This window comes from Marmota marmota, unplaced genomic scaffold, assembly GCF_001458135.2.
Source record: "Marmota marmota marmota unplaced genomic scaffold, marMar, whole genome shotgun sequence".
Classification (NCBI taxonomy): domain Eukaryota; kingdom Metazoa; phylum Chordata; class Mammalia; order Rodentia; family Sciuridae; genus Marmota; species Marmota marmota.
Window position 1 is genome coordinate 8,408,316 of NW_025999945.1, and position 25,531 is coordinate 8,433,846.

The following is a 25,531-nucleotide window of genomic DNA, read 5'->3' on the forward strand; positions in this document are numbered from 1 at the left end:
CTGCGCCGGCGGCGGTGCGGCCTGCGCGAGCGCTATAGCCGAGGCCGTGGAGCCGGCCGCCCGTGAGCTTTTCGAAGCGTGCCGCAACGGGGACGTGGAGCGAGTCAAGAGGCTGGTGACGCCCGAGAAGGTGAACAGCCGTGACACGGCGGGCAGGAAGTCCACCCCGCTCCACTTCGCTGCAGGTAACCCAGGCCAGCGCTGCCTCCCCTAGCTCCCGAGCCCACCTGTGCACCTCGGGCTTGCAGGCCCGAAACCACGCCGTGCTCCTCTGCCCCGACCTTTCGCTCAGGACGCTGGTTTTGGCAATCTCACTCCCATCTAAGTGGGGATTAAGGAGATTAGGGGTGGGTTAGCGTGCTGTACTCTCTGGAAGTGGGCTTTTGGTGTGGGGGGGATTGGTTTGGGGGTTTGGGGCTTTATTTTCTTTTACAGTATCAACAATACCTGTACAACTTCCGGTCTTGCTACCCTGAGAGGCCCTTAACACACAAGAAAGAATGGGGAACATAGTAAATGGACCTTCTGATTTGGAAGAAATAATACTCTCAAAAATTTATCGTTATAGCAGGCTCTACTGTTAACTCTTATCAGTACGTTGAGTTAAAGTCTAGAGACCTTTGTAAAGTGCTAGGATGTAATTTATAAGTTGGTTAATTCGCTATTGAAGCAGCGTTAATTGGTTTATCAGAGTAGCTAATCATTAGCAAGTTTCCACACAGACTAGAACTGAAAAAAGCAAGTTGGAAGAACTGAGATCTGATTTAGGTTGGGTGTGGGTAGTCCTTGCAATACAGTGAAAAGATGGTGTAGGGTCTTTAGCTTGGGGCTAACTTTGTCACATTCTGAGATTTGGAGCATTTGAATTACTTTCTCTTACTGTTTATTAGATTCATTTTATGACACTAGAATGTTACATTTAATTGAAGTATTTGAAAGAGCCAGAAATGGGAATAGGACAGTCACCTTAATTCCATAAAGCCTGTATGCTTTTTTCACTTTCAGGAAAGGTTGTGACTATTTCTAACTTAAAGTGGTTGAAAATGGGAGAAATCCTCATACTTCGATAATCCTTGTATTTTATTTGGTGTATATCATGATTGTTTTAAAACATTTTTTTTTTTAATTGGGAGATACATTTTAAAGTATACTTGTTCTTTGGAGGCAGGAATGATGAGTGGAGGAGCTTGAGAAAGATTTCCTTGTTCTTAGACATTGCTTGTATGGTTTCTACCAATTGGAGATTTGTTTGCTTTAACCTGTTCCCATTTTAAAATGTAAATACTACCAGGAAACATGCTTTCTTGATCAATTGCACCTTTGTTCTGTTTCTCACTGCAGAGCCTTTTTAAGAGAAAAAAGCTTGGGTGGACCCATAGTTGTGAGAACTAGAAAAAACTTGTGGGCAATGGAAATAAAAGCGAGAATACTGAAGTCGTATCTCACCTCTTTAGCCATTTTGCTTTAGATTTGGGTGGTCATTACTGCCTTTCTTCAGTTAATTTGAATTGTCCTGTTTGACCATGTAGTCAACATTTAACCAACTGATTTGGCAAACTGTTACAACCAACTGGTACATAATCCAAAGGGTAGTATTACTTAGATTATGTTCACTTGATCTGTGAGATAAAAATAGCCAAGGAAGATCTTAGTTGCTACCTTTCAAGAATTTGGTGTATTAGTGAGTTCATAATCTGAAAATAGTAATATTTAGAGGTGTAATGTTATGGTATTATCTTCTCACTGACCTTGTTTCTCCTCCACCGTCCCACCTTCAGTTCTCTCCCAACATTTCAATGTATCTTTTACATAGATTTTTATATTCAGATTGAAATGGAAAACTTAATATTTGAGGAACTGGTCCACTGCTCACAGTCTACTCAAATTCTCAGGTTTAGGTTATAAGATTAAGAATTGAAGTATAACCACTTTATGTTAGCCTCCCAAAATAAGTAAGACTGGAGGCTACAAAGAAGGATTCTCAAACAGAAATGCCTGATAACTATCAAAAGGAACTGCCAGAGTAGTTTTTAGTTTAAGGCCTTACAGCTATTTCTAACTTACACAGGTAGGCTTGGTGTTTGCTAGTATGATTATCCAGCCCTGAGTAACAAGATTAAAGGTTTCTCTATTAGACACAGAGGTCATACTAGAAAAAAGATTTTGCACGATCAGATGACATTAAATTATTAAACTGTATCTTAAGAAAAAGGACATCTATAACCCTAAAAGTTAAATGTTGTGTTTACATCCCTGACAATTCTGGCAATGTGACAAATATCCTTAAAGATTTACATGCTTAGATAGAAGCCATGTCCTCACCAACTTTGTCATGGAAACAATATCTTAGCTCCTGGTTCTCTGTTACTTCCTGGTGGAAAACATTGTTAGTCTCTGTCTTTGGCATCATACTCATTGGCATTTTCCTGTGCTGTGGCATTTATTGCTGCATCAGTCTGGTTCCAGTACTAATGAATTCTTGTTTCTCTTATAGACCACCCATCACTCAAATGGCCCTCCAGCCTATTACTTCTCAATTGGACTTCTTTCATGGACCACTCGATAGACCCGATTTTTAAAGGGGACTCCAAACTGCTTGCCCAACATCGTCCCCTTTCAGCCTGAAGAATCCAGAACGATCTTCGCCCCCTTTCCTTACAGCAGTAAGGAGTTCCCAAAATTAGAGGGGGGAATGAAGCCAGATTTAAAATTAGGTAGTCAGTGTAGTTAGGTAAATCCTGTCTAATATCGAGTGAAATCTAAAATGGAGGCCATGTTGAGAATGAATTTCCGGAAAAGTTGAGCAACTCTTGAAATGTTAATGAAGTCCCAAGAAAAGCGCTAGGCCCAAAGTCTATTCCAAAGAAATATTAATGAACAGCCCCAACAGATTTGAAGATAGCCCATCCCAAAGAAGTGTTAATGAAGTCCTTCCTGCCCAGATTACTTCTTTGGCCCACCTGTGTTCCACCCCTTGGGCCTTCCAACCTACATTCCATCACTAAAAGAACTATAAAAAGAGGAAACAATCACACTTCCACGGATTCCACCTCTTGGGTCCCCTTCTTCCTCCGGGAGAAGTCTTTTCTGCTGTCCTTTAATAAACTTCTAATTTCTACTCTGAAAAAAAAAAAAAAATTGAAGTATAACATTTTAGCTAAAGTTTTCTAAGTCCTGCATTTAAACCAAAAGGTTAAGAAATTTTTTTTAAAGATGGCTTTGTAAACAATCTAAAAAAAAAATAGATTAAAGAGAGGCATTTATTTTCTTTAAGTATACTCAGCTTCATTTTTCTCTTAATATTTGGAGAATACATTTCAGAAGTTGTTTTGTAACGTGATATATCAGTCATGTTAATGTATATGGAAGCATTCTGTTGGGTGCTCAACATAGGTGTTGGTACTGTGTTACTGCCTAACCAAGCAGTTACTTGTCTCCACACATTGTAAAGGAACATGGGAGGAGGGTCATTCTTTTTAAAAATCTTTTTAGCCAATTAAAGTTTGGAGATTTTATTGGTGTGGGGGCATGTTTTGTCTTTGGTTTGCCTCACAAGGAAGAGAAGGAATGAGATGTGTGCAGACCTCAGAAAATGCAGAACAGTTTAGAAAAAAATTTGTTTTGTCTTTTCATTCAAAGAAAATCTTTCTTTGAATGAAAAGACAAAATCAGTTCCAACCCTAAGGAATTAAATTGTTAATGGAAAAGGTAATTAATATAAACAGAAATTGTTCTATTATTGTGTGTTTTTTTTTACTAATGAACTAGGTTACATATCTATAGGTAACTATGATTTAAGAAGTCATTTCTTAAGAGAAAAGTTATTCTGGAAATATATCCTTTTTCATCCACCCTCTGCCTGACCCCTAACCACACACAGGATATGAAAGATTTTTTTGTGACACATCATAGAACTTGTAGAGGCAAGTTGGTGGTAGGGTGGCATTAGCTCTAATTCTACTAAAAGGAAGAATATCTGAAATTCTTGACATTGTAAGCCCCAAGAAAACAAACTTCAGTAAGAAAGACTGCTTCTCTAACTTCTGAAAAATAGGAAGTGACAGAAACTTTGGAAAAAAGACACTTAGTGCCCATTGTAGTAAAAGAAATATGGCCTTCCTTAGAATCTTAGAACCCAGAGTGAGGGCGTAGAACTCCATGGCTTAAGAATCTTAAATATTCTTTGAAGCATACACAGAAGTAATATTCAGTAATGAAAAATGTTTATTAGGTTCAAGAAATTCAAGTATATGTATGGCACAAAGATGATATGTGTAATTGGGAGAATTACAAGTTGAAAATAAACTCACATCATGAAGTCCCAGCTGGTTAATACTTGTTTTGATTGGTAGTAATATTATTGTTCCATATCCATTTAGACTGAACTTGAAATATTATATGCAGTTATATAGATTGATTACTAAAGGGAATTTTTTTTCAGAGAAGGAAAGTAGAATTAGAGTTTCTGGAACATATGCAAGCAACAGATCGGAAAACTAGGGGTACTTATTCGAGAGATGAAAAACTAGACCATGTTATTATCTTCACATATGTGGAAGAGTCAGTCATGTATGAGTGTATATGACTAGTGTGCCTACAGCAATCAAAACTAAGGACAGTAGGATAAATGTTACAAGGATTCAGACAGACTAACCATCTCAGCTGTGGAACTGGCTGGAAATAGCCAAGCAGTAGCTAGATTGTCATCTTTCAGAGATGTTATAGAAGGGATTTCTACATTAAGTGGGCAGTTTGACTTAACAGGTCATTATCATACTGGTAACCAAAAAAGTAGAATGGTTCCTTCAAGTTTTTGACAAGTAAGGTGCTAAAGATGAATGAAATTTTTCGGGTTGCTATTTGTATCCTTCCCACAAATGATCCTATCAAAGACCTCTGAAACTCCTTCAATACCATTTCCTTTTTGACTAGGCCACCATCATATTTATGAGAGATGAACATGGTGTATCTTCTCTGCCTGTGTCTTTAATTATAGATTATTATTTTCAGAATTTTTTAATGTGAGAAATAATTAAATCATGAACAGAAAATCCCAGTATCAAGTATGATCAGTCTGTTCAAGAATTCAGAATCCTAGCCAGATGTGTTGGCACACACCTGTAATCCCAGCAGCTCAGGAGGCTGAGGCAGGAGGATCTCGAGTTCATACCCAGTCTCAGCAACATAGCGAGGCCCTAAGGAACTCAGGGAGACCCTGTCTCTAATAAAATATTAAAAAGGGCTGGAGATATGGCTGTGTGAGTAAGCACCCCTGAGTTCAATTCCTGGTATCAAAAAAAAAGAATTCAGAGTCTCTATATGACCAGTGAAGCTCCACCTCTTGTACAAGAATGGTATCCTAATTAGAATAAGTTATACTCCATGTATGTATAATATGTCAAAATACACTCTTCCTGTCGTGTATATCTAAATAGAGCCCCCAAAATCACTTTGTACCTAAATATGTACAAATATCATGTGCCAATCAAAGTTTTTAATTTAAAACAATGGTATTTTCAAGAATGGCAACAATTGCTTTGCATGTATTGAGCATGGCCTACTTACTAGACAGTGTGCAAGTGCTGCATATCATCTTATTTCATTCTTATGACAACACAATTATCTATATCTAAACCATTATTAAATTTTTAGTACTGTATAATCAATCAATCTTAACGTATTTTATCACAAAGCAATGAGATAAAATATATTATTTTAGCCCTAAAGCAAGATTGACTATTGGTTCCAAAGGATTTACAAAACCAATTAATTTATGAGTAACTACCATATTATATAGTGAGATTTGATGCCTGTGAATGAGCTTCCCTGAAAATATCAGTTTCAGTCCTCACCATTATGTTTGATGTTAACATAGAAAAATTTATCACTGTGTGTCTTAATGGATTTTCAAATTTGTGATATCTCTTATTAGGCTATAAATGCCATTTGGTGTTTTGTTGTTGTTTGGTTGGTCGGTTGGTTTTTGGGTTTGGTTTGTTTGTTTTTTGGTTTTTTTTTTTTTTTAAGAATTCAGAATTCTTGACACACTAAATCTCCAGCTATCTTATCAATATCTTGAGCTAAGTGGCTGGGGTAGTGGTTCAGTGGTAGAGTGCTTGCCTAGCGTGTGTGAGGCACTAGGTTTGATTCTCAGTACCACATATAATAAATTAAATAAAGGTCCATTGGCAACTAAAAAATATTTTAAAAGATCTTGAGCTAAGCCATTTTATTCAGCTCTCCTTGAATCTAGAGTAGATAGTTGACTTCAATAATTAGTTTGGCATACTCTTCAGCGTTCCCCAATGCAGATTGTCAGAATTTCATCATCCTAGTGCCATGACATTATTCTTTTCTAAGTTTCTTCTTGTCTGGCCAGATACTATATATGTTCCAAGTTGAGATGGGCAAAGCCCTCTCCCTTATATTCCTCATTATACAGAATACATGTGGGAAATAGCTTTTCTGGATTTTTGTAAACTAAAGTAATTAGCAATTAAGAAATGTAAAATGACATTCCTTTGAAAAATCTGTTGAGTAGCCCCTGCTATATAAGACAAAACTGAGGCTCTTAATTATACTTTCCCCATCTCCCAGAACTCTGAAATTTTCTGTTTCATGGCATTTGTTGTTCCTTTTTGTTTCTGAACTTTTCCTCTGATAAAACTATCATCTTATATTGGGCCATTTGTATCTTCAGTGGTCTGTGCTACCTTTGGATTATAAAACGGGGATGAAAGTGGTACTAAATGAAACTTCCTCAGAGTCTAGGTTGGTTTTTTTTTTGTAGTGACTTCTACCTCTGTGCTTTTTGGAAGCCAATTAGATGAAAGCATATTTCCAGTATATGCTGCAAAATATGGTACTGTTAACAGTGGTCATGATTGGCAAGACAAAGACAGTTCCTGGAATTGTTGAAATTAATGACATCTGAATAATAAAGAAACTTTGACAAGATAGAAAATGAATAAATTGCTTGTCTTAGTAGTCCAAAGTCATCAACTCTATTCCCTGAGAGGGTTCTTTGTTTGCTATTCCCAACAAAATATGAGGCTTAGATTAAACAAATATTTATCAAGCCCCACTGTTTGCTAGACATTGGCCTTGTCCCTGAGAAAACTGAAATGAACACAATACCTGTAATTAAGTGACACAGTTATTGATCAAATAAACTTTCTAAATAGACCTTCACTTCTCTGTCAGAACTTTATAGTAGATTCATACTTGATGTATGATTTCCTCAGGATTTTTAAACAGAGCAGTGTGTGACAATGAATATTGTTCTGTAATTATAAAATAAACTATAATGTGTCCTGAACATTCACGACTACCAACTTTAGGTTTCTGATTCCTTTGTAAAGAGACTCTTAGGATATGGAGATTGGCATTGACTCTTAGGATACAACTGTTCACATTTTACCTGAGCAGTGAGAACATGATCAGAATATATCCTATAAAGCTATTTCCCCCACTCAAGAATCACTGTTTTTAAGATCATAAGAATAAAGATTTCATCAAGGGATTACCTGAGAGTATGGGAAGCATCTTAACTCTTTAAGGTTTCACCAATATCCCAACAGTGAAAGATTTTTTATTTGTAAGAGCTGCCTTCTAGCTCCCTCCAAGTAATTTCCTTTAGAGCCAAAGTGTGGCTTTAAATATTCAAAAATCATCTTCTACTTATTAATGTAGCAAACTATTGCCACCTAACATAGTCCTTATGATGTGACTTTGGAAACACTGACCTCTCTCAGTTTCCAGACTGCTTTAGACATCTTAATCAGTAAGGAACCATGTTGGCATATTGTTGACAATTAGTTAACAACTAATTGGTAGTTGGATGACCTAATTGGGGAGGACAGTGTGATCAACAGTGCCCAGGTAGTGATAAAGGAAGACTGAAGTCAGGACTAATGATAACTGACTTTACTTCTACAGTGCTATTCTTAGTTTTACTTTACTCTCTGTTCTGAAAGCCTGATTTATTAATATAGCAAATGTCAACAGATATTATATACTACATACCAGGGAAGTAGTGATGATCTAGAAGATACATGACTCTTTTGTGGAAGTAAGAGATAAGTAAGAAATATTTACAAATTGTGATACTACTGTGAACAGCAGAGACCCAAATCCCTGCTTTTATGGAGCTTGCAGTCTAGTCAAAGAGATGGGGAGACAGACTAATAAACAGTGTTAATATAGAAAATAATGTAGGTGGGCAGAATGGAATGCTTTAGATAGGATGGTCAGAGATGACCTCGTTAAGGTAGTGACATTAAACAGATTAGACAATAAGTAGAAGTGAGGCATAATATGTTCAAGGGAAGAACATTCCAAGCAGAAAGATGGCCTTTACCAAGTCCCTAGCACACTTGATAAACTAAAAGAAAGCTGGATCATAGTTGGGAAAGAGAAGAATGGTATGAAATTCAGTTAGAGAAGTGATAAAAGCTATTTTATGCAAGTAACCCTGTAGGCCACAATAAAGGGTTTGAATTTTATTCTTAGCAACCATTTGGAGATCATGAGTTATTTTAAAAAGAGATGTATTTTGATGTCTGTTTTTGAAAGATTACTAGGGACATAAGTGGAAATGAGAGGCCTACTTAGGACACAGTTGGAATAGTTCAGGATGGAGGTAATACTGGTTGGATTCAGACAGTGTCCATGGAAATGGAGAGAAGCTGGGGAACATGTGGAGTTTGAGATGCATTTGAATTATCAAGAAGAAGGTATGTCAAGTAAACATACTGAAACTTAGGTGAAAAATCTAGACCAGAGATTTAAATTTGAAGGCTGTATATTTAGATAGTTTTTAAAGTCATAGGAGTAGATAAGATTGTATAAAAAGATAACTGAGTCTTGAGGAATTCCGGCATTTAGAAATTGGGTAGAGAAGGCAGCAACCCCCGCACCCCACCCCCGCTGGGATGCGGGGAAGATATGACATGTCCAATACTTGAACTCTTCATCCTTTGCCGTGAAGTGTGTCTTCTCCAGCTTTCCCCTTTCTCGATTGATGGCAGCCATACATCACTATAGCCAAAAACCTTGGGGTCATCCAAAACTCCTCACTCATATTCAGTGGCTCTTGTTCTCTCTCTCTCACTCCATATCTAATCCATTAGGAAACTGCTGGCTCTACCTCCAGAGTATCCAGAGTCTTAAACTTACCACTATTCTGACAAGTACCGTGAGATTATGGTCTAAGCCACTGTAAGCTCTCACGTGCTTTTACCCATAACCTTCTACAATCTATTCCAAGAGTAGTCAGAGTAATGTAAGTTATGTCATGTAATTTATCAGCTCAGAACCCTGTGGTGACTCTCCATTTTCCTCAGTTTAAAAAATGAAATTCTTACAGTGATCTTCAAGCCTCTTAATCTGTTGTCCTTATCTGGTCCTCATCACTTCTAACCTCATCTCCTATGCTATCTCTTTCTCTCTCTACTCTAGCCACTCTGGCTTTATTACTGTTGGCCAGCAAGGCTAACTCCCTCATCTTTTTTAAGCTTTTGATCAACTGCTACCATCTCAGCAAAGATGTCTAGTCAAGTAAAGACAGGTGTGTCCCTTGGATTTGGCAATGTGGAGATTATAAGTGACCTTATTGAAAGAAGTTGTAAGGAAGAAGCAAAGCCAATCAAATTTGGGAAAATAGAGCCGGGAATAATATAGATTGGGTTATGTGAAGGAGCAGAGAAATGGTAAAGTGACTTTAGGGAGAATACTTTTTATAAAATGAAAGGGATTAGAACATGTTAAAACATTGAATATAGGAATGATTTAGTTAGAGACAGGGAGAGGTGGTGTTCTCTAGTCAACTTCATTAATATTTATGTATGATTCAAATACTGTCTGTATGTTCATGACCAAAAAGTGTCTCCAGGCTCAGACCAGTTTCTCCAAATTAGCATCCACAGAACTTACTACTTACTAGACATTTGTCCTACAAATGCTTCAAATTTAAGCATTTCCAAAACCAAATATTATCCCACAAAACTTCCTGTTTTATTCTGAATTTTATGGATCTGATAGTCATCTGCAGCTTCTTTCCTTTCATCAAATAAATCACTGTGTTCTACCAATTTTCTCTTCTCTCTCTTTAGATACTCTTAGCAACATTGTATGAAATGATAAAAGACTGGAAACAACCTAATTATGCATGAGAATGGAACTAGTTAGCTTTTGATTCTTCCAATAAAGAATATGTACTACTAGTAGTGATTTCTAGGATATTACTACATTTTTCTTTAAAAGAAAGGAGCAAACAGTATCTTTTTAAAAATTAGTAGGTGTTTGCTTATACATATATAAAATAATTTTGGAAATATAAGCAAAAGAAAATCAGAATGAAGGGAACTGGGAGGTTCGGAATAGGAATTGAGAAGAAGGCTTCATAGTATCCCCTTTTATCAACCATGTGAATATACCTATTCTGTTTACATGAACAGTGTGAATGAGACAACAAATCAGTGTCAGTTTTGACCCTTATCATCCATCACATGGACTATGGCAGTGGCTATCTAAAATCTTAAGGACCAGACCTTACTACTACTTTCTCTTCGCATTTTACCCATTTATCCACACAATCACCAAGGTTATCTTTCTTTTAAAAAGAAAGGAGGCAAAAAAGCCAACTTAACAAAGTGGACTATTCTGAACAAGCCTTTGTAAATACTAATGTGTTGTGGGAATGTTTTTCCAACTGTTCCTAAGAGGTGGCTCAAAGATAACAGGGATATTTAGATGTTTTCTTTTAAGTCTGAAAAAGAAGGGTATTCATTTCGTTAATTTGAACTTCATGAGTACCAGCTGAGTACCAGCATTAGCTATTTAACAGTAAAGATAACATAAACATGCATTGAAATTATAAATAAGATTTCATTGAAATCTTCTGTCTGAAGAACACCAGTCCATGGAACAGAGTCCATACACCTCCTTAGCATGACAAAAGGTTCTTTCTGATTGGCATGTACCTATTTTAGCATTCTGTGCCATGACTGTTATGAAGGATTTGCTCCTTCATACCTCCTTTCCCAGGTACTTTTTGTTTTTTTCCTGCTTAACCTGTAATGTCTTGCCCTTAAATTGTGAGCTTTTTTTTTTTTCTCTCTCTCTCTCTCTCTTTTAGTTGTCAATGGACCTTTACTTTATTTATTTACATGCCGTCCTGAGAATCAAACCCAGTGCCTCACACATGCTAGGCGAGCTCTCTATCACTGAGCCACAACCCCAGCCCCAATTGTGAGCTTTTTAAAAGGAGGGACAAGGATACGAGGATACTCATCTTTGTGGGCACAGAGCCTAACAAGATTAAAACAAAGTTAATCTTTTTAACCATCTTTAACTCCTCAGTTGCAACCAATGTCCTGTCAACCCAAGAAGTCTATACCATTGTTTTTTCATCCATTCCCATGCTAGTCATTTTAGGACTACATTCAGGGTTGAGGATTTAAGAATATTCTTCTTTTCCTCTCCCTCAGCCCATAGACAAACCTCTCTCTGCTTTAACTTCTGCCTGGGATCCTTTTCATTTCATGATTAACACTAAAAGGATGTTAAGTATTAATATATGAAAATGGTAAGAAAATTGAGTTTACCATGCTCTTCTTTTATTTGGTTGGGGGTGTGGCTTTTGAGCAAAACTATGGAACATTAAGTAGCTAAAGGAGGACTCCTGTCTGGGAAGAAGTTGCTTATGTTGTGCAAGTGGCAGGTTAAGGGCTCTTTTGAAAACATCTGATTTGATTCTTTTTTTAGTGTCACCTTTTCTTACTACAAAGACAAATATAACCTATGAGCGGATCTTGTCTTACTGCTATCTCATAGTCCCCCACAAAAACATTTTATGAGACAGATGTGGGAAAGAATTCTAGTAAGAGTTAGTTTTGTCACTATTTCATAATGTAGTGGTTTATATACTTAAGTTATACACTTTTAACATGTGAAAATATGTGTACACTAAATATGCAGAAATCTTTATTTACAATTTGAATCCTTATAAAGCTATTTAGCTTTTGGTCAGTTATTTTGTAATCTTTCTCTGAAGATGATAGTAGCACCAACTAAGGCACTACTGCTGTACCACAGGCTACTTAGCAGTGCTACCCTTTAGATTTATCATTAAGAATAGTTACTAACATATTTTAGATCAATTTTTCAATAATTAATCCTTGGATTATTGAATCTATTATTTTCCATTCTGAAACATTTTAGCATGACTTGGACTCACTGAGTCTAATTTATTAAAATAATTTGTTTTCTTCTAGGTTTTGGACGGAAAGATGTAGTTGAATATTTGCTTCAGAATGGTGCAAATGTCCAAGCACGTGATGATGGTGGGCTTATTCCTCTTCATAATGCATGTTCTTTTGGTCATGCTGAAGTAGTCAATCTCCTTTTGCAACATGGTGCAGACCCAAACGCTCGAGATAATTGGAATTATACTCCTCTCCATGAAGCTGCAATTAAAGGAAAGATTGATGTTTGTATTGGTAAGACTATTTACTTTTCAGAATTTCCCAGAAATTCTAACTGTTTAAGAGTTTATATTGAATTATTTGTTACTATCATCAAATTCTGCCATACTAAACATAAATAAGAACACTTCATGATTTTTTAAATTTATTTATTCTAAACAGTTTGTGATTTTTAATCTAACAACTGTTTACTGAATTGCCTTTTTGTGTATAATACTTAGCTTAAATTTCTTTGCAGAATAGTTTACAAAGTTCCTGTTCTCTGGAAACATACATTCTCTTGGGAGATAAAATACACAACCAGCTAAAGATACAGTGGAAGTGAAATTGACTGTTAAAAGAAAAGTGATTAGGGCTATGACTAGACTGGAGTCAAGTCTCAGAGCCCAGTTTCCTGGAATCTTTCTAGTCTTTCTAGTGGGACACAGGTTAGGGATTTCTTTATAAAGAGCTTTGAATTTTAGGTTATGGAGCTCGCTGTTGCTAAGTAAGTAGTGTGCAATATTGAAAATAATTGAGGTGAACAATTTCACGAAAGTAGTATATTTTAGAAACAGTAATCTGGTAGGGAGCTGGGTAGAATGCCAGCATCAGGGAAACTGGAAAATAACCCAGGTAAGAAATGAGAGAATGACCTCAGGTCACACCAGGAGATTAAAAATGACAGATTAAGTAAGAAGCGTTTGGTGGAAAAAATATTATTTAGAATATTTGAACCTAACAAGTGAGACAGGATTTGCCTGACAGGTTGATCCCTGAACAAAAATGATACATGAGAAGGCTGTTTGAGATTTTTTATTAATCAGGGATTTGGGATTCATTGTCACCTTAGCTCCATTGTTTTTCCTGATTCAAAACAGGAACACTTAAAACTCTTTTAACACAAAGAAAGGCAGGTCTGAGCACCAGGAAAAGTCCAGGAGCTCTGTGCTGGAATTAAACTGGCCTTCCTCCTCCAAAATCCCCATTTACTACACCAAAGTCATTAGTTTGAAATGGGTCATTTATTAAGATGCAAAATGAAGAACTTACTTACCTTTGTCCAGTTCTCCTTTTCTATGTGTTAAATTATTCTTGCCCTTTGCTCAGTCTACTCTTTGTACCACATAACTCATCCCTAGTGCCTCGGAGTCTCAGGCATATAAATAATTTAAATACAATAACATAGAGTTTTCCAGATGTGGTTATGGATCCATACTCTCCAGTGTAGTAGCTAAGGACTTAGAAAGGAGGCTAGTCTTAATTGAGTGTGCTATAAAGGAAAATATACACACTATTTCAAAAACTTAGTACCAAAAAATAAAAGAATGTAAAATATCTCATCAGTAATTTTATATTGATCATAATATGAATATAAATATTGAATATTTAATGTATTAGGTTAAAATTAATTTAAATTTATTTTTAATGTAACTACTAGAAAATTTTAAATGACATTTGTGGCTTACATTCTCACATTTTATTTCTATTGAATGGCACTATTAAAGACTAGAATGAAATGGAAATTAACCTATCAAAGAACAGGGGCTAAGCTGAGCTTTTTTGTTTGTTTGTTTTGTCTGTTTTTTCTTAGCTCTTTATTTATAGAATGTCTTGGAATATCTTCCTATAACAAATAACAATATGAATCATAGCATAAGGCTTCTCTTCTTATGTGCCTTAGATTATATCTTTGAGGAGTTTTTTTTCTTTTTAATGTATTTATTTTTATATGGTGCTAAGGATTGAATCCAGTGCCTCACACGTGAGAGGTAGGCGCTCTACCACTTAACTACAGCCCCAGCCCCTCTTTTAGGTTTTATTGATGACTTTTTAAAAGAATTTACACATGTACAAAGTATTTTAGATATGAAAAAAAAAAATTTACCCATGTGATTTTTTTTTTTAATCCTATACATCTTATTTATGGACTATCTATAGCTTTAGACATTTAATTTATGTCATGATAGAATAGTCTCCATTGGAATGAGAAAAGCTTTCAAGCAAACTTGCCCTTTTTCCCCTTATATACTTACCTGTCATTAGTCAACTCATTACCATCTATATAAATAGCCAAGGAAAATCTCCCATTAAACTGAAGGGAAACTTATTTAGTGTGTCTTTAACACATTGAATACTAGACTGTTTTATATATTCTTAAGTTTAAAATATAACATTTACCATGCTATAATATGAAAGATTTTTAAACTTCTTTGAAACATCTGGAACAGAACTCTTAAGAAATCGATTTACTTCAAAAAAAAAAAAAAGAAAATTATTTATTAAAATCAAGTTTTTATTTATTAAAATCAGTCTAGGTGGGGTTATGGCTCAGTGGTAGAGCGCTTGCCTAGCACAGGTAAGGCACTGGGTTTGATTCTCAGCACCACATAAAAAAATAAATAAAGATATCCTGTTCATCTACAATCTCAAATATTTAATAATAAGTTGCAGTGGCAGAGCAGCAAGGATTATATTCAAAATGTAAAGTGGACTACTATTACATTTTTTAAAAAAATCAAGTTAATTATACTTGCCATTTCTTAAAGCAGTGTTGCTATTTTTCAGTGCTCTTACAACATGGAGCTGAGCCAACCATCCGAAATACAGATGGAAGGACAGCATTGGATTTAGCAGACCCGTCTGCAAAAGCAGTGCTTACTGGTAAGTCGATATACTCTCTTTGGTTATTCCAGGAAGACTATAAAGAACAAACTTACTAGGTAGACCATCTGCCTCCTGCAGTTAATGATCTCAACAAGGATTTTTAAACAGTTGTCAGTTCAGTTGCTATTCTTTTCTTCATCTAGAAAGTTGACATTTGATTCCTCTCTAAAAAAGATAAAGCTTTTTTTTTTTTTTTTTCAAATTCATTTTAAAATTTGTCATTGTTATCTTATTAAGTGTGTTTGCCACTGGGTATTCAGGATACTTTTTAAATATCCCTGAATGTTTCAAATGTATCTACCCCTTTATAAACTATTACTTAGGGAGGAGGGAGTGTACTTTAATTTAAACTTTGTTGATTTTATAGTTTCATTTGTATTATTTTATAAATGTTTTCAGCATAGTTTATAATTAATCATTTTTGTATATGTAAAATAGCATCAAATAGAAACAATCAATGTTGAAAAACTCTTTGGATTCGTAAGGATTTAATATTTATGTTCAGTTAGTGATGCAATAGATTTTTTTTGTAATATTTGTAATGTTGTTATATTAGGTTTGTTTTGTTTTGATTGTTGTTGTTTTATTTTCCTTTTGGTGCTGGGGCTTGAACCCAGGGCCTCATGCCTGCTAAGCCTGTACTCTACCACTGAGCTACACTCCCAAACCCCTTATTTTGGTTTTGAATGTTTTGGATACATTTGTCAATTATGTTAAAAAAATAACATCCTTATTTTAGGGGAAAAGAAGAAAAGAAAAAGTTCACCAACAATCTACCAACCCAGATAAAACTTTGTTAATATTTCCTTCTGGGCTTCTGTTTCTCTGTGTATATTAATTTTTTGTAGGTGTAGTCATACTTTATTACATAACATGGAGTCTTTTTTGTAAACTTTCATAACTGATATTTCATGTCCTCATGTAAGTATTAAACTGCACGATATTCTGTTTATTAACCCCTTTCCATTTATTAGAAATTTGTTTTCAAATTTATCTGTTTTAAATAGAATAGGCATCTTTTTGCATAAAACTGTCATTGGTTTTTTTTTTGTTTTGTTTTTGTTTTAATTTCTTCTTATTTCCCCCCCTAATTCACAGGAGAATATAAGAAAGATGAACTTTTGGAAAGTGCCAGGTATGTACTAATGTTATTGAATATACACCATGAATTTTTACGATTAAAAATTTTTTAATTTTTACGACTAAAAATTTGTTTATAAAAGTATACTTTAAAAGAGAATGATAAAGGGAAATCAGTAGAGGGACCAAAGGGTAGAATGTAAAGAGGGACAGGGGAAGTGCTGAGGAGTGGTATTGCTCAAATTGTATCATTATATTGTGTATTGTATGCATGTATGAATATGTGACAACAAATCCCATCAATATGTGCAACTATAGTGAACCAATAAAAAAAAATATATATGGTAGTGGGGATGAGAATGAGTTTTGTCTTAATGGCCCTAACACATGCCTCTAGATATGATTTGATAAAGAATATAAATTGCTGGACTGGGGATGTAGGTCAGTGATATAGTGCTTGCTTAGCATTCAAAAGGCCCTGGGTTCGATCCCCAGCACCATACAAGAAAACACACATAAACAGCTAATACTTTTTTTGTGTTCTAGGAGTGGCAATGAGGAAAAAATGATGGCTCTTCTTACACCATTAAATGTCAACTGTCATGCAAGTGATGGCAGAAAGGTAATTCCTTTTGTAATTAAGTTTGTGCTTATCTCCTGGTGATGGGTAAATTAAATTGAGGAAAGTACTGATTTTTTTTTAATAGTAATTCAGATTAATTCTCAATTTTAGTAAATGACCTGGCACAGTGGCATACTTCTGTAATCCAGATATTCTGGAGTCTTGAGACAGGAGGATCACAAGTTCAAATCCACCCTAAGCCACTTGGCAAGATCCTGTCTGAAAATAAGACTGGAAAGGGCTGGGCATGTACCTCAGTAGAAGTAGATTGCCCCTGAGTTCAGTCCCTATAACTGGGATTTAAAAAAGAAAAAAAAGCAAACTTAGTGGGACTTTATTGATAATAAACATTTTAAGTTGTTTGCTTCCCATATGCAGTAGTGAACATCAAACTTTAATACGGTGCCCTCAGTATATATGTTATATTTTATTTAAAAAAATTAAATTGATGTTACACAAGTTGTAATTCAATTTTCTGGTTTTATATTTGGGATTTTACCTTTTTACATATTTTATTCATTCATTATGTGATTTTATTAATTTATTTGATTAATATTTCAGTCAACACCATTGCATTTGGCAGCAGGATACAATAGAGTGAAGATTGTACAACTGTTATTGCAACATGGAGCTGATGTTCATGCTAAAGATAAAGGGTAAGCATTTGAGCAAAAATAGGACTTTGTTTACAGTACACTCTGAAGTCTTATAAAAAGCATGTTTTTGACTAAACAACATTATCATTTATTGAGTTTTTACAATTTACAGGTCACTCTGAGGGTAGAGAATTATAAAACCTTAAGCCTCATATACAGTACTTTATGGATCATGAAAGATAACTGATAAAGAGATCTTTACCAAGTGCCAGGTGATAGAGAGGGTTTTCCAGGAGTGGGTCTATCAGTGAGGGATGAAGTGGTTGGGAAATGCCTTCAGAAGGCTGTGGTACTTGACCTTGACTTTAAAGCCAAGTCTCAAATAAGAAAGCAAAGTGGGGAACATCACTCTGTAAGAGAATCGATGTAAATTTAGGTACTAACCCAGATGATATAGGACATTTAAGAAACTATAACCGGCGGGGTGGGGTTGTGGCTCAGTGGTGGAGCAGTTGCCTAGTGTCTGTTAGGTACTGGGTTCGATTCTCAGCATTGCATATAAACAAACAAAATAAGGTCTGTTAATAACTAAAAAAAAAAAAAAAAATACATTAAAAAAGAAGAAAGAAACAGTGACCAAGGATGTTGCTCAGTGACAGAGCACCTAACTAGCATGCACAAGGCTCTGGATTCAATCTGTGGCACTGAAAAAAAAGAAACAATGAATAGATCAACTTGACTGAACCAGATGATTCATATAAGGAACAAATAAAAATTAGGATTGGAGAAACAGGTAAGAATCAGATTTTAGAGAAGTTGATATCCTATCCTGAAGAATTCAAACTTTATTCTTTCATCATAAGCAATCTATGATCTGAAACAAGGGGATTTTTTCCCCCTAGTGGAGTCTTAGGAGGCGTATTCTGGAGCAATGTGTGAGGTTAATTGAAGAAGGAAGAGACTGGAGCAAAAGGAGCAATTAGAAAAGTGAGCATTATAGGAGTTTGGACATAATGAAGATCTTTAATGATGGTAGAGAAAAATGAAAATAAAGGCATAGATGCAATAGATATTACAGTGTAAGAATGGACAAGATGGCACAAAGTCTAGACATGAGAGAATGTGGAATAAAAGGAAATCTGTTTTATATCCTGAAGTGAAATGAGACCCAAAAGTACACATAATGAAATACAACAGTGAAAACTGGGGGAAAACAAGTTCATTTTTACAACTTTTGGTTTTATGTGAATATAATGGGAATTCAAATGGAAATGTCTACTACATAGTTGGGAATAAAATTGATGTTCAGGCAAGTAGAAGAACCATATATTTTAAAATGGTATGGCAGAAAGCCATTAACTTTTAAAGAGAGATGTATAGAACTAAAGAGACTAAATTGCAGATGGCCATCACCATAGATCATCATGATAGTGGCTATGGCAATTAATTAGTGACTAATTCCCCAAGGAGAAGGAGAAGCTTAAAAATAGGATTTGATGTTCCACTATACCTTTCCATGTATCATGTTCTTCCATTCTCATCATGAATGAACTGGATTTCAGTTTGTTGAGTGTAGCAGTTCTCTTTATAGGATTTTAAAAATATTTCAGAGAAGAGCCATTGTTTGGGCTGAGTCTAGAAAAGATGTGTAACAGTGATCCAAAGGAGGGAGAGAAATTTATCTTATACCCAGGATGCAGTATGTATAGAGACAGAGGGCACTGTAAGTTCAGCATACCTTTAGTAAAGGGAAAGGCCAGAGAAGGAGTCTTGTTAAGAAGTTACTACTATCTCTTAAAAGCAACAAGGAACCACTAAGGATGTAAAAACAAGATTAGCCACATAAGAAAAATCTGGCTGCAAGCAGCCATGGTGGCTCATGCCTATAATTTTGGTAACTTGGGAGGCTAAGGCAGCAGGATGACAATTTCAAGGCCAACCTGAGCAATTCAGCGAGACCCTGGTTAAAAATTATTAAAAAGGCAGGGTGGGAGGGTGGGCTATGTGATGTACCTTCCTGATGGCACATCCCTGGGTTCAATTTTCAGTCCCAAGAAAAAGAAAAATCTTGCTATAGCTTGTAGGATAAACTGGAGTGGAGCTATTTAAGTAGTTCAGGAGACAACAATAGACCTAAACAAAATTAGTGGAAGAAAAAAGAAAAAGAGATTTGAAAAAGAATTAGGAGTTAGAATTTTTAGGACTTAGGATTCAAATGGATGTTACCAAAATTGTACATTTTTATTAGAAGTTCACATAAGCCATTTTCTACTTAAAACAAGTATAAATTTAGAATAATTTAAGTTTGAACATATTTTAATTTGTAAATTTCTCTACACCTAGGGAATATGTAATAATATAGGCTTTCCCCCTCCCTCTTTCATTGTAGTGATCTGGTGCCGTTACACAATGCCTGTTCTTATGGTCATTATGAAGTAACTGAACTTCTGGTCAAGGTTAGTTCTCTTATACCTTTCTGATTATTTTCTCCTATAAAATTTTGTAAAGTATATAGTGTATCTGGGTTTGTTCCTGTGTTCTAAATTCTTAGTAGAAAGAGAAGCCATATGCCAGGCACGGTGGCACATGCCTGTAATCCCAGCAACTCAGGAGGCGGAGGCAGGAGGATCATGAGTTCAAAGCCAGCCTCAGCAAAAGTGAGGTGCTAAGCAACTCGGTGGTCGAGCTCAGTGGATGTGGTTTAGTGGCCGTGTGCCCCTGAGTTCAATCCCCAGTACCAGAAAAAGAAAATGAAAAGAAGCTATATGTATAATCATAAAATACAGGTGATTAACAGATTATCATCTAACTGCTCTCATATTTTTGAGATACCGTACACTTCTAAATATAAAATAGTACTACCATCATGGGAATAGCAGATTAAATGATTCTGTAATTTGTAACTAAAGAAAGCAAGTTTTAGTGGCTCATATTATTTAAACCAAATATATTTGCAAGATTTGCTAATTTGTATTTTAGATTGATGCAGGCTTACTTGGTAAGCTTTACTAGCAAGAAACTTATTTTGACCCATACTGAATGAGAGTAAAAGACATGTGTCATCCTTGAGAATGAATCCAAGGATGTTACTATCCCTCAAATACTTTTCTTACCCTCTCAGCAGCCGTCATGGGAAGGAAAAGAGGGCACTTGTCTTCCGTGCTTCTTTTTTGGGCATATGCCACCATGGAATACATTTTTCCCATTAGAAACAATGTGTAGCATTTAAGCAAACCTCTTTAAATACCTATAGTATCGGGCATTTGTAGCACTAATGCTTTTGCTTCTTGTAGAAGTGAGTCTTGAATTCAATAGAATATTTGGAACATTACTATGAATAAAGAGTGAAACAGATTGAAAGTATTCAAAGTATAGCCCAGTGGTAGAGTGCTTTTATAGCTTGTTCAAGTCCCTGGCTTTAACCCCCAGCACATAAAAAAGTAAATAAGATTGAGAAACTGGGACTAGGGTACAGTGGTAGAGCACTTGCCTAGCATGTGCTCTGGTATGAGGTCTTGGATTCAGTCCTCAGTACTGTGGGGAAAAAAGTGTGGGATGGAGTGGAAAACTGACTAGGGGTCATACTTGGAAGGATGTTAGGTGAGGTAAGTTTAGTATACAGTAATAAAGTTCAGGAAACTCGGGAGAAAGGAAGTAGATAGGAATTGGGAATACATGTGAGGTCCCGGGCAACACCAAGTTGACAGCCATAGCAAAAGAGTCTGGCTAATAGAAACTGTCATGTAATAGCAGACATTCAGTGACTGCTTTCCAAGACCAAGACATGATCTCTAAGTCAATGAAGTATGATACCAGCAGACACAAGAATACAAGGAGTTCTCTTTAACTTTTTCATTCTAAAAAGCCTCTCAATACAAGGAAGCAAATAGGTGGATCTGTTTATAATGAGGGGAAATTTTTGTTAGGTGAATTCATAATTAAACAACTGTGCAGAAAGTGATGACTAGTGGGAACATTAGAACCTTTAATGGCTGCCAGAGGTTCTGTCTTTGCCTTCATTGTGATCCACATTTTTATTGTTGGCTTGGTAAAGAATTAGAAAGGGATACTTATAAAATTTGCAGATTAACGTGAAGCTGGGAAGGATAAGTAAGCTTGGGTTGAAGACAGTAAAATGAAATTTAATAGATTTAATAGAATCAATAAGGAGACAGGTTTATAAATCTAAGTACACAAGAAGAATAATTGCGAGGAGAATATACTTTGATGTTTGTTTCTATAGCTTAGCCAGGCATGGTGGCACACACCTGTAATCCCAGTGGCTCAGGAGGCTGAGATAGGAGGATCGAAAGTTCAAAATCAGACTCAGCAATTTAGTGAGGCCCTGTCTCAAAATACAAAATAAAAAGGGCTGGGAATGTGGCTCAGTGGGTTAAGTGCCCTGGGTTCAATCCCCAGTACCAAAAAAAAAAAACCTCTAGAGCTTTTATGTTGCCCACTGATTGAATATAAGTATAAATTGATGTAACACCCTAAAAGCCTATTATAATTTTATGCCAATAGTACAAGTACAGTGTTAAGAACAGATGTATTGGGCTGGGGTTGTGGCTCAGCGGTAGAGCGCTCACCTAGCATGTGTGAGGCCCTGGGTTCAAATCTCTGCATCACATAAAAATAAATAAAGATGATATTGTGTCCAACTAAAAAATAAATATTAAAGAAAAAAAAGAACAGGGGCTGGGATTGTGGCTCAGTGGTAGAGCACTCACCTAGCACAGGCGGGACCCGGGTTTGATCCTCAGCACCACATAAAAATAAAAGGCATTGTGTCCATCTACACCTAAAAAATAAATATTTAAAAAAAGAACAAATGCATTCATGAACGTACTATATTTTGCACAGTCAAACCACTTTGCAAATCTATTGTTATTTTAGGCACACAATATTTTTAAAAATGAATTTCTTAGACTAAAGTATGTTTAGTTGAAGGCTACAAGGATGAGTTTAGAAACCATCTGATATGAAGGATGAGTGAAGGAACTTTGAGGTATGTAGACTGGAAAAGAAAAACCTAAGAATATTACAAATATTACAACAAAAGAGTATTGATCTTTGATGCCCGAAAAAGATAAATGGAACAAATTTTAAAGTGCATATATTAAAGTAGAAGTGAACTTCCTAATGGGAATTCTGTAGTACCTATAAAAAGCCATGTTAGCCAAGAATTGGCTCCCCATCACTGAACATATAAAAAGCAGTATCTGGTTTACTGTCAGGAATGCTCTGGAAGAGATTTTGTGTTTGATAGGTCATAGTGTATAACTTCTACAATCCATCCAACTCCAATGCTTGGAAATGACTAAAATATTGTTAAGTTTGACCAATGAAGTGTTAGCAAGGATATGGAACAACTGGAATTCAGAACATTGCTGTTAGCAATGTAAAATAGTATATAGCCACTTTAGAAAATGGTTTCAGTTTTTGGTAAAGTTAAACATTAGATCCATTTTGACAGCTGCTTGTATAATGAAATGTTCCTCAGCAGTGAAAATAAACTATTGATACAAAAAAAATAATTTTTTAATTTTTTTAAAACGTGAATAAAGTTAGACACAGAAATATACACTGTATTTTTTCCTTTTTATGAAATTTAGAAACACATTAACATGGTACTACAAGTAGGATGAGGCAGAAATGGCCTATAAAAAAGAGCATGAGGAGGCATTCTCAGTGTCCTATATCTTGATTCAGATATTGTATTGTGTATAGATATATCTATCAAAACTCACTAAAATTCACACTTAGGAGTTGTGCATTTCACTATATGTAAATTATACCTCAAAGGGGGATGGGAGTGGTTCTTGGAGAAGATATAGATTAAGTCTAAAGCTTCATTCGAGTTAAGTAGGCCCCTTGTGGACATGCCTAACAATCAGCCACTATTCCTCCATTGGGAAAAACATTTTCGTTTTGAATTAATTGGCTTAAAAAGTGAACTTTAGGAACATAACCATTTTAAGCTTACATGATGTTAATTCTAAATTCTCTTAAAATTGAACATTAAATGTATACTTTTTCCTCCCAGCATGGTGCCTGTGTGAATGCAATGGACTTGTGGCAGTTCACTCCTCTTCATGAGGCAGCTTCTAAGAATAGGGTTGAAGTGTGTTCTCTTCTCCTAAGTTACGGTGCAGATCCAACACTACTCAATTGTCACAACAAAAGTGCTATTGACTTGGCTCCTACACCACAGTTAAAAGAAAGATTATCATGTGAGTATAAAAATTATGAATGTCCAGCTAGGATATTATGGTATCATTGACCTGAATACTTTTCTTTCCTATAAAATTTTCAGAATGAAATATTATCCTTAGATATAAGTACAGTTGTTTAGGGAGCTTCAGCATATTCTGGGTACTATGAAAAGAAAATATATTTGTATAGGATTTTTGAAGTCAAGTTATATTTTTTATATGTTTTAGCCTTATAGATGATATTTATTTGAAATGAAAGCATGAATTTCAGTCATATCTTTGATATGACTTTCTGGTTAACCTGTTAATGAAATTAGTATTATTTATCAGATTGCCATCTTATAAACACAGTTCCCAGGTCTTAACATTTAATAATCTTTAATACCTGGACTGAGTTCTGTGTTTTTCTGTTTTTAGCTGAAATAGATGCAGAAAGAAATAACCACTATATTCAGTATTACTACATATATTATGTAGTACTTCTACAGTATTACTACATATAAATAGGCAACTTGAATTAGTTATATTTTTCTGGAATAATAAAGGATAAGGGTGATTTCATAAGTCTGATGAGAAAAAGAAAAATACCCTCTTTTGTTTGATCATCATAGGTGGCACTTAGCAATAGACAATTTGTCTAGCACCCAATTATCTAATAGATCTAAACAAAACTATCTTTATGTTAGTTTGGGGGTTATTTATTGAGGAAAGTTTTGAAAATTTTTTGAAAATTTGAAAAATTCTCATAACACTATGGTCTGGGAATATATTACAGTACTCTAGAGAGCTCTAGAGCAATTATGTATTTGAGCAGATCCTGAATCTGCCATAACCTAAATATGTGTGTACACTTGATGATGAATTGAGCCATAACAGAGAAGAACTGGAATACCACTATAGGCTATTTGGGAAGATTATTTTCAAAATAACATCAAGAATCATGCTAGATGTCTTTTACTGAGTAAGTTCTATTAATTTGATGATGCTCATAAAGATCTGAATGCTTCTTCATCTAGATGAATTTAAAGGCCACTCATTGCTGCAAGCTGCACGTGAAGCTGATGTTACACGAATCAAAAAACATCTCTCTCTGGAAATGGTGAATTTCAAGCATCCTCAGACACATGAAACAGCATTGGTAATTTTTCAGACTTAAGTATTTAAAAGACAGTAACTAAAAACATGCCAAACTCATAATGTTCTAATTTAGCAATGACATTATTTTTAAAATCTGTAATTAAAAAAAATTAAATTAATGCGCACACATATATAAAGAAAAGAGTCAAACAGTATAAATAGCCTCAACACACACCCTCCAAAAGGCAATACTATTATAAGTTTGAGAATCTATTCAGAAAAAAAAAATTTTATTCATATATTGGTATGTGTTACATCCCATTTGCCATTTGGAGAAGTTATAAAAATTATAAAGGCTTATTCTAATAGAAAATTTTCACTGAAAATAATGAAAAAAAATTATACCACCATTCAAATAAAAACTATTTGGTGTGTTTTCTTCAATATTGGATTATTTTCTCAAAATTAGTTCTAAAGTGTGAGTAAAGTATCTTAGAGGCTACTTCCCTGATAGAACCAAGAGTAACTCTGAAATCATAACAGAGTAGATGTGAGTAAGGAAATATGAGGAAAGGCAATCAGAAAAGTATGGGTAAGTGATGAAAGATAGAAGTGGGAATAGTATAATCGGTAGCCACCTTAAAAAGGAAAAATTGTAAGCCAGGTGTGGTGGCACAGCCAACAACTCCAGATGCTGAGCAGGAGATTGTGAATTCAAACCCAGCCTCAGCAACTTAGTGAGGCCCTAAGCAACTCAGCAAGACCCTGTCCCTAGAAAAATATAATAAAGGACTGGGGATGTGGCTTAGT

At 35.3% G+C, this 25,531-nt stretch overlaps 1 protein-coding gene and 1 non-coding gene across 2 annotated transcripts in view; one reads left to right on the plus strand and one right to left on the minus strand.

The window, feature by feature from the left end:
- Positions 1 to 25,531, plus strand: part of Tnks2 (tankyrase 2) — a 72,752-nt gene that overhangs the window by 11,601 nt on the left and 35,620 nt on the right. Inside the window, exons 4-12 of the mRNA XM_048801784.1 lie at positions 1 to 185; positions 12,276 to 12,500; positions 15,033 to 15,128; positions 16,230 to 16,266; positions 16,758 to 16,833; positions 17,395 to 17,489; positions 19,819 to 19,885; positions 23,476 to 23,662; positions 24,661 to 24,782. Of these exons, the coding sequence (XP_048657741.1) occupies positions 1 to 185; positions 12,276 to 12,500; positions 15,033 to 15,128; positions 16,230 to 16,266; positions 16,758 to 16,833; positions 17,395 to 17,489; positions 19,819 to 19,885; positions 23,476 to 23,662; positions 24,661 to 24,782 (1,090 nt within the window). The remainder of the gene's footprint in view (positions 186 to 12,275; positions 12,501 to 15,032; positions 15,129 to 16,229; positions 16,267 to 16,757; positions 16,834 to 17,394; positions 17,490 to 19,818; positions 19,886 to 23,475; positions 23,663 to 24,660; positions 24,783 to 25,531) is intronic.
- On the minus strand, positions 15,724 to 15,798 carry Trnaa-agc. The gene has a single exon. It is a non-coding gene; the product is annotated as a tRNA-Ala (tRNA).